We start from the raw sequence: 13092 nt of genomic DNA on the forward strand, positions 1-13092 counted from the left end.
ATATGGGCAGACTACGTGATAAGCATCACGTCTCCTTTGGCCCTCTGCTCAAGGCTTAGCATATTTCTATTAAATGTACAATAAGTTGGCCTTTAATTCATTTGCAGATGTTTTTCTGTGATTGAGCTTTCCTGAGCTGTGACAACCTGGAATTATCTTCCACTTGTAGCAGCAGTAAAAGCCTGCTGTTCTAGTATACACTACGCTCAGCTTGCATGCATGTACACAGACGGAGAGAGATTTTATTGTGATTTAAGTTAGGATTTTTGAATGAAAGCCTAGAGCTGGGTGGGGCGGGGCAGGGGACCTGTCCACTATGAAAAGAAAATGACTGCATTCAACGGAAAGGACTTTAAATGTTCCCTATTGTGGGGGGAGGTGACAGTGTCTGTGTGAATGATAAGGATCGTTTAAATGGCGTCAAAAGCATTGGCATCTCTGGAACACATTGCCCAACAGAGCTACAGGGATGCTGGCAACGCTGCACCTGTTGTCAATGAGTCACATCGAACATTGTAAGTTAGATGTTATTCACCATTGACAATAAGTATAGGAAGGAGACAAAGCTGCTGTTTTAGCTCAGGGATGGGGAACCTATGGCCCTTCAGATGCCATAGGACTACAACTCCCATCACCCCTGACCGTTGGCCAAGCTGGCTGAGGCTGATTGGAGTTGGAATCTAATAACACCTGAAGGGCCACAGGTTCCCCATCCCCGACTTAGCCAGTTAAGGCCTTTTCCCACAATGCCTTTCAATTCATCATTTTCATCATAGTAGAACTATTCTTTTCTGTATCTGTTTTTTGCAGAATTTTTGGTTTCTGTGGAAGCCGCCCAGAGTGGCTGGGGAGGCCCAGCCAGATGGGAGGGGTATAAATAATATATTATTATTATTATTATTATTATTATTATTATTATTATGCAACAAATTGGGTCATAGTAACCATATATTTCGGGACGCGGGTGGCGCTGTGGGTAAAAGCCTCAGCGCCTAGGGCTTGCCGATCGAAAGGTCGGCGGTTCGAATACCCGCGGCGGGGTGCGCTCCCGCTGCTCGGTCCCAGCGCCTGCCAACCTAGCAGTTCGAAAGCACCCCCGGGTGCAAGTAGATAAATAGGGACCGCTTACCAGCGGGAAGGTAAACGGCGTTTCCGTGTGCTGCGCTGGCTCGCCAGATGCAACTTTGTCACGCTGGCCACGTGACCCGGAAGTGTCTCCGGACAGCGCTGGCCCCTGGCCTCTTAAGTGAGATGGGCGCACAACCCCAGAGTCTGTCAAGACTGGCCCGTACGGGCAGGGGTACCTTTACCTTTACCTTTAACCATATATTTCAGTAAAAACCATAAAGACTTAAGTAGATAATGTACATAATTAAATTTACCAAGACTATGGATAAGCATAGATTAGTTATTTGTAAATGAGCCATGAGCCCATTTCTTCCAGGTTGCATCCCATTAATGGGCTTAATGTTACTAGGGGGTAGATTTTTGTTCACCACCAAGAGATAGACAGCAAGAGTGGTTTTACAATGGAAACGCATGCCTCAAGAAGTAGAAACCCATCTACTGGGGTTGCTCTAGCTCTGGGTTTCTTTCATTGAGTTGTGGGTTAAACCAGATGGCCTGCAAGACCCTTTCCATCTGTGTGAGTCTATGAAAGTCTGTAACGAAGTGAAAGATAAACAGAAAGACAGAAATGAACTTCAGTAAACTGAAGGGACTGCATTCATGCACAGTAGCACTCTGTACAAGATTAAGACGTTTAATAATGTTGAGGCGGGTAAGGGGTGACATGGTAGAAGTGCCTAAAATTACGTATGACATGGAGATAGTGGATAGAGAGAAGTTTTTATCCCTCTTTCGTTGCCCTAGAACTTATGCACATCCAGTGATGCTGAATGTTGTCAGATAAAAGTGGCCACATTGGGAACAGAATGTTGAACTAGGGGGGCTATTGCACTAGGTGAACCATAGACCTGATCCAGCAGGCCTTTCTTTTGTTTTTAAATTGGGACAAGGGAGAGCCCTCCGAGTAGCTCCTAGCATTAAGCAACTCTTTCTGGTCTTCCTTTATCATTTCAGCTTGTGTCCGATTCTTCCCGTGCTGTTCAGTAGACACCACAAAATTTCCTGGCAAGATTTGGTGGAGACTGAGGAAAACGTGCTACCAAATAGTTGAACACAGCTGGTTTGAAACTTTCATCATATTTATGATTCTCCTGAGCAGTGGAGCTCTGGTAAGCTTAAAACTTGTTCTTTTCCCTTACTGCGTTAGACTTTTAAATATGTGTGGTTGTGTGTTGAGAGAAGACGTGCCAGCGAAGCTTGCTTTACTTTAAGATTGGATATAAATTTCAGGCATTTATAATCCCCATCTCTAATAAGAAGCGAGCATTAATTAGACCCCTGAGTTCTTCTCTAGGGTAAAGGTAAAGGTACCCCTGCCCGTACGGGCCAGTCTTGACAGACTCTGGGGTTGTGCGCCCATCTCACTTAAGAGGCCAGGGGCCAGCGCTGTCCGGAGACACTTCCGGGTCACGTGGCCAGCGTGACATCGCTGCTCTGGCGAGCCAGAGCCGCACACGGAAACGCCGTTTACCTTCCCACCGGTAAGCGGTCCCTATTTATCTACTTGCACCCGGAGGTGCTTTCGAACTGCTAGGTTGGCAGGCGCTGGGACCGAGCAGCGGGAGCGCACCCCGCCGCAGGGATTCGAACCGCCGACCTTTCGATCGGCAAGTCCTAGGCGCTGAGGCTTTAACCCACAGCGCCACCTGCGTCCCTTGAGTTCTTCTCTAGCTTGGGTTAAATCCAAGCCAGGGAAGAATTCCTGACATCTCTTGTTTAAAGGATCAGTTGGCAGGTGATGGGAGGCATCTCTGCCCAAGATCCTAGTGCAACACTGCATATACCCCTCCACACATAACAGGGTTGCAAATTATCATATTTCTTGCAGAACAAACAGTAGATTCATGAATTCATTGTTTGCCACCATATGGCTTCATTGGTCAATTCTGACAGGGTAATAATCAGTATAAATATTCAGTGGCATGTAGTCATTTATTCACAGAGCCTTTTATTAAAGAAAAAGAATTCCCCCCAATGACAACATCTGGAGAATGTAGCACTCTAATTCACCACTTTTTGCTTCCAGGCATTTGAAGACATCTACCTCGACAAGAAGAAGAACATTAAAACCATGTTGGAATATGCTGACAAGATCTTCACTTACATCTTTGTTTTAGAGATGCTTCTGAAATGGGTAGCTTATGGCTTTAAGAAGTACTTCACCAATGCCTGGTGTTGGCTTGATTTCCTCATTGTAGATGTAAGTATTGTGTTTTTCTTCTGGGTCGGTTCATACAGCAATGTGGAATGAGTTCAGTTTTGAACTACGTGAACACAGTTCACAGTCTGAATGTGGATTAAGTTACATTTGGGTCCTATGAAGGTCAGCTTAAAATGCACTTGTGGCATTAGGCTTTTTTTAAAAAAAAGTATAAAGTGAAATGATAGAATTTGCCATTCTTTTCACTGTAAAATGAAATCTATAGATGCAAGAGGTAAAGGGATCATTCAGTGGTGACATCAGAGCTGAGAGCCCTTAGCTCAATTACTCCCATAGAATACCAGGCATTCACAAGAAACCATTCAAAGTTGATATTTCTGCCAAACTCAAAGTACAGGAATTTTAAAAGTATATGGCCACCTCATGCTTTAAGGATTCTCAGCAAGGTAAAAGACTTCTAGTTAGTAGAGGACACTGTTGTACCGGAACTTCTGAAGAGGGGATATGGAGCAATGCTTTCAAATCTGAGGGAGCTTATTTAGGCTGGTTCCATCCTAACCATAAAGCTGTTTGGGTGATAAAACTCACCAGGGCATCTCTGTGGCAGGGAAGGTTGGGGTCAAAATAAACATCTTACACAATACCATACATTCAGTGACTTCCCTCCTTCCCCTTCCGTGATCCATTTAATTTATCCGCCATTCCCACATATTCTACTATAGCCATTTTATTCAGTTCTCCTATCTTACATCACTCAAGTGTTTATTATACTGTTGAATTTACCTTAATGCTGCCAACGTTTTCAACTGTGCACAGTTGTTTTCCATATATTCAGCAAAGATTTTCCATTCCTCTTTAAATACATCTTCTTCTTGCTCACTTATTCTTTACATTAGACCATGTAGTTCCACATATTCTATCATCTTAAGTTGCTAATCCTCCTTAGTTGGGACCTCCCTCACTTTCCACTTTGGGGCTATCAAAACTCGGGCCGCCACTATTGCATACATAAATAAGTTTTTCTGACACCTAGGAACCTCTGTCTGAATGATTCCTAGCAAAAATGCCTCCGGTCTTTATGGGGAAGGTTGCTTTAAGCATTTTTTTTTCATCTCGTTATAAATCATTTCCCAATATTCTTTAACCTTTTTACGTGCCCACCACATATGAAAAAAGTTCCCTCCATTTCTTTACATTTCCAACCCAAATCTGATTCTACTTTGTACATCTTAGCCAGTCTTCCCAGGCAAGGATTTCTTCCTCAAAAGGCCTTTAATCACTTTGGGGTTTTTTAACCTAGGTTCTCCCAGTGTCCTTTTTGGTACAAATGTTGCCTTTGTAACTCTATTTCACGTGCCCTCCCCAGAATCCCTGACCAGATTTTGACTTCAGAACCTGGAGATTCTATGGACTCTGGGCACATCTAGAGATTCCATGACAGGTTATGGGCCCAAGAGAATGGTATTGGGGGAAGAGCAGGCATCCCTTAAAAGATCTCAAGGAGCAGGTGGGTCCCCTCCCCAAAGCAAGGGCTCCTTGTTTTCACTCTTGGTTTGGTTCTTCCCTTTCCCAGCTTCTCTCCTCACTGTGTTCCCAACAGTTGCTGCTCCAATGCTATGGCTGTGACAAGGGTGCTGAAGGAATCAAGGCACAAACGTTCCTTCTTCCCAACTGCCTGCCACTCATGCAGTTCACACACTGCTTGAATATATGGCCCTGGTAGCAGTGTGGCATTCCTTTTTCACGTTCCTTTCAAGTTCTTAGCTACCAAATCAGTCCTGCTGTCAGCACATGGCATTCTCCTTCAGCTGCCCGAGTCCCCTACATCCCATCAGGGCCCACTGCTGATGTTCGCCCTGGAGCCCTTTTAAAATCAAACCCAGAAGATCAGGGCCAAGGAGGAGACATGACAATGCAGCAGTCACCCATTAGAAGGCATGGCATTCTGCAGAAAACAGAACAGTGGAAACATTTGAGGCTGGCAGCCACTTCTTCCTGTAGTTGCAACCATACACAAGCACCCCAGCACTGCCTTGGGGGGGGGCACTTAGCTTCCTCTTTGCTCCAATCAATGCTCACAAAGTGTTAGACATTGCTCCTGCTGTTAGGAAGAGGGTTGTTGAGCTATCAGAAGAATGGTGCCTTCCATACTGCACAGATTTGCAATAGTGTGTGGGTCATTGGGGCTGCTGAGTTGTAAACTGTTTCTGCAGCCATCACACTACTAAATTGGGTTTCATTGGTTTTACACCGTTGCATAATTTCTCATCAACCATGAAAAGCCTGGATTTTCTACATCTCTCTTAATTCTAGAACCAGAGGCTGAGCATCCAATGAAGGTGAAATGTGGGAGGTTTCAGATAGACAAAGGGAAGGACTTCTTTGCATAATGCATTTAGTACTATGGGGTTTGCCAGCACAAGCTGTGGTGATGGCCACAAGCTTCCATGGTTTAAAAAAGGGACTAGAAAGATTCCTGAAGGAATACTAGTTACGATAGTTGCATATAATCTTGCATGTCAGTGGTCTAAACCACTGAGCCTCTTGGGCTTGCTGATGAGACGTTCGGTGGTTCGAATCCCTGCAACGGGGTGAGCTCCCATTGCTCTGTCCCAGCTTCTGCCAACCTAGCAGTTCGAAAGCACACCAGTGCATGTAGATAAATAGGTACCGCTGTGGCGGGAAGGTAAACAGCGTTTCCGTGCGATCTGGTTTCAATCACGGTGTTCCATTGTGTGAGAAGTGGTTTAGTCATATTGGCCACATGACTTGTAAAGCTGTCTGTGGCCAAACGCCAGCTCTCTCAGCCTGAAGTGAGATGAGCATCACACCCCACAGTCACCTTTGACTGGACTTAACTGTCCAGGGGTCCTTACCTTTTCACCTTTGCCTCTGGACACCAGTTGCTGAGGAGCACTAGGGTGGACGGCGGTGGCACTCATGTCTTACTAGGGGGCTGCTTCCCACAGCAGTCTGCTTGGCCATTGTGGGAACAGGATGCTTGGCTAGATAGGCCTTTGGTCTGATCTAGCAGGGCTTTTCTTGTGTTCTTAGGTAGGTTTGCTTAGCAAATATTGGACAAGGCCCTTCTGTAGGTCACACATCTCTCATTTCAGTAGGAAGGGGCTTATTTACATAATCCATGGCATTTGTAGATGCTGCAGACTAATTATGATGTCATTGTTACCTATACACACAATTTACGGACCAGGTATTCTCCAGACTCAACTGGTCAACATCCATCTCCTGTGCAAATGTCTTCCATTGGCTGCTGCCCATCTATTTCCTGCCCATTTATATTCTGCTGTGTCCTTAATATCTTATGTGGTACAGGTAATATTGTTCTTCTCCTTCCAGCCTCCCTATTAATAATTTAATTTACCTAAATTTGGAAACATGGGCACTCCTCCTTCTCACCTTTTGATACCGAGAACCACTTTATTGTGGACAGAGTTCCTTTAAAAAAATAAATAAATTCTGAGCAGCATACAAGATCACACTTAGCACTTTCAAGTGTTGAGAGCAGTGCTTAGATGAAATATGAACCCTAACGCATGAGGAGACGTTTCAGTGATTTGAGTAGAATGGAGGAAAAAATTCAGTGAGGTGGAGCTACCTTCTGGCTCCAACAGAGTCCCCTTTTAGTGGTTGTTGCCTGGGGCTGAGAATTTTTTTTACTTAAAAGTCAAACTAAACACAAGGTTGGCATTCTGTCCCCTACTATGGAGAGGAACAAATTTGCATTGGGGCCACAGTGCAGAGGGAGGGAGGATCTAACACATTGCTTGCACCAATTCCCTGATTTCAATAGCTTCCCCTCCCCAAACCTGCAAACAGTGGTGGATGAAGCATGAAGGCTTAAATGTCTATGACCATTAAATGTTCCCTTCTGCAGTTTTTTGCCCCTCTCTCTCTTTTTTTTTGAAAGCTGGCGATTTGATTTGGGGCTATTGCATAGTGGCAAATAGTTAGATTCCCTTTTCCACAAGCCCAGTTAAAATTGTGGGGGCCATGTGGCTGCTTTTTGTAAAAGCAAAAAAAAAAGAGAGTTCAAATGAAGGAACTTTTCCATCATGTGCAGTTTTACCCTGAAATCTAAAAACAAGATCAGCAACTTAAAAGGGCAGGAAATCCAATTCGTTTTTAAAGCCAGTGCTTGGGGCCATTCCTCCCCCTGCTCCCTCACCCACTACTTACCCAGCTCTGTGGCAAGTCTTTGACACTGATTTCTACATGTGGCGCAGTAAAAACCATTTCATCATTGTGGATTATTGAAGCAGATTCTCGCTTGCTCCCATAATCCATCAACTAAAGACTATTTTTGTCCAGTAGAGAATCCCTGAAGGATGATCTCTGATAATGGGCTCCAATGTATCTCAAAGCAATGTGCCTCTTCCGCAAAAAGCAAAAGAACCAAAACTTGAAAAAGCTGTGTAAAAAACGCATATTATCTGAGCAGCCCAAGCACCATAACCAGCAAAACCATGTGTGAGATAAAACAAAGCAATTTCTGGCAACAGGCGTTCCATCACTTTCTTCTGTCCACCTTGCCCAAAGTCATCTCTCTTGCTGAGTGCCTTTATTTCATATTCCTGGAACTGGGCTTGTAAATAGGTTGCTGAGCAAGAATATGTCATGTCACCGCATCTTTTCAAAAGGCGACTTCAAACATTAGCTCCATTATCATAATAGTCCATTGCACTTCAAAAAGTTTTGCCTAGTAACTTGGGCTCTGGATTTTCATGGTCTCATTTCCTTCTTCTCTCATCTCTCTCTCTCTCTGTACGTTCCACCCTTAATCTTTCCTTGCTAGCTGCCAAACTTCAGGTGCACTTCCCAATTTTCTTTCAAACATGCCAGTTCTCCCTCAGTCGAAAATCACAGTGGAGGGCTGCAGACTTGAAACATTTGCTTCCCACACTCTACTCAGACATCTCATGTGATTTATACTAATCACACCAGCAGCATCGGCTGCATAAAAATCCTAACAACATGCATTGTGTTGCACTCTATGATACTAAAGTTACCATAGCCAATACTGTTTGTTACTTCCACTTACTCAAATTTAACTTTCCTCTGTTCTCCCCTGCAGCTTCCCCCACCTCTCAATCTGATCCAGAGGGTTGGAGGATTCTGCAGAACAAAATTTAAGTTTGCACAGGGAGAAGAAGAGAAAGTCTCATTGTGGTAACTAAAGTTTGCACACACAGCGTTGGACAAGCCTTGTAGCTGTAAGGCGTGATCACCTGCCACCCTTTTTTTTTAAGGTGTGCATCAAAAGTTTTTCACATGTGCACATGTGAATGTGATAAACAGGGTGCTTCAGAAACATGTATCATACAAGTCCATTATTAGGAGAGCCATGGTCAGCTTTGATCCCCTGTTGAAGGCACAGAGATCAACCATTGCTGCTTTGGTGGAGCTGTAACTGTGCCAACTATACTGATTCTGCTCTTCCATGTGGACTGGTGTCAATCAGCATGGTGTTGCCACTCAGGTTGTGTATTTACTGCAAGTGCTTGGTGAAACCCAGTCAATGATCTTCCACTTCATCTGTAATCAGCCCTAGGCAGAGGAAACCCTCAGTGGTCCCATCAGTGTGGGGCAGTGGTTCTGGGTCAGGAATGGTTCTAGAACAACAATGTGGCTCTAGAGGAGAAGTGGGGAACTAGATCTGGCCAGACCACTCTAATAGTTGGATGGGCCTGTCCACCTGTCAGTCACCTGACATTCTATGACACCAGGTGAGTCAAAGGTCAAGGTGTGGCTGCAAAGGAGGGTTTCTTCTTTCACAGCCCCATCTCTTCCTTCACATCCCTGGCTTGCCTATGGATTATTCCTTTGTAGCCAAAAGTTACCACTTTCCACAGGATGACAGAAAGAGGCACCAAATCCAAAAAGTGCAGACTTTTGGCTGCAGAGTAAGGCTCGAGAGCGGACCTTGTGTGCTCATGCTTTGCAGCTGCAGCTAGAATTCAAGCCAGGGATGCAAGTAAAGATTCTTCCTTGAACTTTTCCTTGCCCTTCAAAATACGAAGTCCGCCCCAGGAAAGGTGGCCGTGGTTTGCTCAAAATGAAACTTCTGAGGCCTGGAGGGCCTAGCTAGTTTCCCCATAGCTGTTCTAGAGCAACAGTGTTTCTAGGGCACAACTCTGCATGCAAATCATTTGTCACAGGCAGCAAAGCTCTTCCCTCTCTTTGTGTTTGTGGGGTGTGTGTATGTGTGTGTGAGAATGCTCTGCCGCTTTCTCAAATGGTTTCCTGGAAAGCTATGTCTCTTCCAGGATTTCCCCATTAAGTGTAGAATGTCTGGCTGCAATACAAGTTTAACAAAATGCACACACGTCTGGGCCAAAAGAGAGAGAGAAAGAGAGAGTCTTCTATACAACGCTTGAGTGGCTAGCAGGTTAACAACATCTCATTCAAGAATTAGACTGAGTGCCAGCCTTCTGCCAAATCGGCTTGAAAAAGAAGTTGCCGTATGGAGTAGATGCATTGATGTCTCCTAATGACTTTTAATTGTTTTCTGGGTTTCTTTCCCCTGTTGATTAGCAAGATGGAGGTTTGTGTTGCCTTGGCAGTAATTGCGCAATCTGCTGTAATCAGTTGTTCCCAAACAGCCACCACCAGACTCAAATCGTATGTTGTTGTTTCTAAAAGTCTTTTATGTGAAGGTAGTGGATTTCCAATGCATTTTTGTTATAAGAGAAACAGCAGATTGCTTCAAGAACAATGTGGCACTCGATCTAGCAATAACAATGGTGCCAACTTGCTAAAGGAGAAGCCTTTAGCAAGTTAAGGAAGCCCACAGAGTTTGTCTAAACGTATAGCCTTTTTTTGCCTTCCTTCTCAGTTGATGTTAGGGCTGATGTGTGGCCACCACAAAAAACCTCAGCAATCAGACATGTCCTCGCTAACGTTTAACAATTCAAAATGTGTGATGATGTGACATCTGTTTATTAAGTTAAACACATTTATAAACCATTTAATGTTTTTAAAATTACTTAAGCACTGCGTAATATAAAAATAGGCAACTTAATTAAAACAAAAATACAGCATAGAATGGTAATATTAAAGCATATGAAAACCAATAAAACAAGAATTCAAGCACACAAAACAGGCTCAGGCAACACCTGGGGCAACGGTAGACTTTGGTAATATGGTGCCCTGAGTGAAGACAAGATTTGGAGCCCCACTAACTTTGGGTAAGGTAAAGGTAAAGGGACCCCTGACCATTAGGTCCAGTCGTGACCGAGTCTGGGGTTTTAGCGCTCATCTTGCTTTATTGGCCGAGGGAGCCGGCGTACAGCTTCCGGGTCATGTGGCCAGCATGATTAAGCAGCTTCTGGAGAACCAAAGCAGCGCACGGAAACGCCGTTTACCTTCCCGCCAAAGCACTTTGACGTGCTTCGAACTGCTAGGTTGGCAAGAGCAGGGACTGAGCAACGGGCGCTCACCCCGTAGCGGGGATTCGAACCGCCGACCTTCTGATTGCCAAGCCCTAGGCTCTGTGGTTTAACCCACAGCACCACCCGCGTCCCCCAACTTTGGGTAGGTACCTGTAAAAATATAGGTTTATTAATATTATTACTTTGTGCCTCCTCGGCTCAGCGCCCTGTCCAGAAGAACTACCTGCTCTGCCCTAAATCCAGTACTGCCTGGGCAAACGGGTTAGGTATATTGCTTTACAAGATACCTGAAGCAATTGATAGCAGAGGGAACAGCACTCCACAGTACAGGGGGGTAGCAGGAAATGCCTATTTCCACATCACCGCCCTATGATATTCTTTAGGGCGGTGACACGAGCTGAATTTCCCCAGGTGATCCCATTGATCTTTCAGGTCTTTACAGGGGCAAGTGGTCTTTCTGACATTTACTTGAAAGCATTATGAGTCAAGTTTTCTACAGTCATACCCAAAGTGACCTGTGAGCAAAAGAGAAAAAAAACAAAACACAACTGAACAATTAAAATAAATAAATAAAACAGCAACCGGTTACAGATGCAAGCATCATCTGTGAGAACGACAGCAACTACAAAAGCATAAAATGGTAAAAACAGGGAAATAAGTCTCATTGAATGAAAAGAAGTTTTAATTTGGTTCCTAGGTATCTTTTTTATTTATTTATTGCATCTGTGAGATACTTCGTGAAATAAATTCGCTAGGCATTGTTGATGTAAAAACATAATAACATATTTGTACTGTGGTATGGAAGTAAACATAAGAGATTCCTGGCATAAAAGCCCAAATACCTGTACAATAAAGCAGTGTACATCACATTAATGAAGGCTTCCCCTGAATCTATTTATGAGAGGGTATTCTAAAAATGAGGCCTACCATAATAATAATAATAATAATAATAATAATAATAATTTGTACCCCACCCATCTGGCTGGGTTTCCCCAGCTACTCTGGGCGGCTTCCACAGAAACAAAAAATACACTAAAATCACGCATTAAAAACTTCCCTGAACAGGGCTGCCTTAAGATGTCTTCTGAATGTCAGGTAATTGTTGATCGCTTTGACATCTGATGGGAGGGCGTTCCACAGGGCGGGTGCCACTACCGAGAAGGCCCTCTGCCTGGTTCCCTGTAACTTGGCCTCTCGCAGTGAGGGAACCGCCAGAAGGCCCTCGGTGCTGGACCTCAGTGTCCGGGCAGAACAATGAGGGTGGAGACGCTCCTTCAGGTATACTGGGCCGAGGCCATTTAGGGCATTAAAGGTCAGCACCAATACTTTGAATTGTGCTCAGAAACGTACTGGGAGCCAATGTAGGTCTTTTAAGACCGGTGTTATGTGGTCTCGGCGGCCGCTCCCAGTCACCAGTCTAGCTGCCGCGTTAGTTGTAGTTTCTGGGTCACTTTCAAAGGTAGCCCCACGTAGAGCGCATTGCAGTAGTCCAAGCGGGAGATAACCAGAGCATGCACCACTCTGGCGAGACAGTCCGCGGGCAGGTAGGGTCTCAGCCTGCGTACCAGATGGAGCTGGTAAACAGCTGCCCTGGACACAGATTTGACCTGTGCCTCCATGGACAGCTGTGAGTCCAAAATGACTCCCAGGCTGCGCACCTGGTCCTTCAGGGGCACAGTTACCCCATTCAGGACCAGGGAATCCTCCACACCTGCCCGCCTCCTGTCCCCCAAGAACAGTACTTCTGTCTTGTCAGGATTCAACCTCAATTTGTTAGCCGCCATCCAACTTCCAACCGTCTCCAGGCACTCACATAGGACCTTCACCACCGTCACTGGTTCTGATTTGAAAGAGAGGTAGAGCTGGGTATCATCCGCTTACTGCTGAACACCCAGCCCAAACCCCCTGATGATCTCTCCCAGTGACTGCATGTAGATGTTGAAAAGCATGGGGGAGAGGACAGAACCCTGAGGCACCCCACAAGTGAGAATCCCCTCCCCAAGAGCTGCCTCATGGGATATCTTTGAGAGAAGAAAAGGCTCAGGAGTAAAAACCTTGTCAAATCCAGCGTGGAGTCCCTAAGGCCTTGCATGTCTCCTTCTGGCAACTCCTGCAGCTAAGCTGGTGCCAAACATCTTGCTCTGCTTTCCTTTGGACCACATCAGTGAGGCCAAGAGGAGGGTCTTCTTAGATAGATAGATCATTTATTATGGTCGGAGCCCAGCTTATAAAACACACTTGGGGGTACAATCCCAGAAGGAAAGCAAACATTTAAAACAATGTACAACAAAAAATTTAAAATTTATAAATGTGATAAGCGTATAGACACTTAAAACTTTAAGATAAGCTACCACAGAGAGATGTCCCAGAGTCACCAAGGAACTGAGTTTGGGG

General features: G+C 44.9%; 1 protein-coding gene and 1 long non-coding RNA gene across 8 annotated transcripts in view; one reads left to right on the forward strand and one right to left on the reverse strand.

The window, feature by feature from the left end:
* The window catches only part of SCN5A (sodium voltage-gated channel alpha subunit 5), a 222509-nt gene that overhangs the window by 170626 nt on the left and 38791 nt on the right, over nucleotides 1-13092 (forward strand). For all 7 annotated transcript variants that reach the window (XM_079996335.1, XM_079996336.1, XM_079996337.1 and 4 more), the window contains 2 exons: nucleotides 2083-2237; nucleotides 3155-3328. In XM_079996335.1, coding sequence (XP_079852461.1) covers nucleotides 2083-2237; nucleotides 3155-3328 — 329 coding nt within the window. The remainder of the gene's footprint in view (nucleotides 1-2082; nucleotides 2238-3154; nucleotides 3329-13092) is intronic.
* The window catches only part of LOC307199377, a 103379-nt gene continuing 101003 nt past the window's right edge, over nucleotides 10717-13092 (reverse strand). Inside the window, exon 4 of the long non-coding RNA XR_013831946.1 lies at nucleotides 10717-11213. This is a non-coding gene — a long non-coding RNA (uncharacterized lncRNA). The remainder of the gene's footprint in view (nucleotides 11214-13092) is intronic.

Source organism: Podarcis cretensis (assembly GCF_951804945.1).
Source record: "Podarcis cretensis genome assembly, chromosome: 12".
NCBI lineage: Eukaryota > Metazoa > Chordata > Lepidosauria > Squamata > Lacertidae > Podarcis > Podarcis cretensis.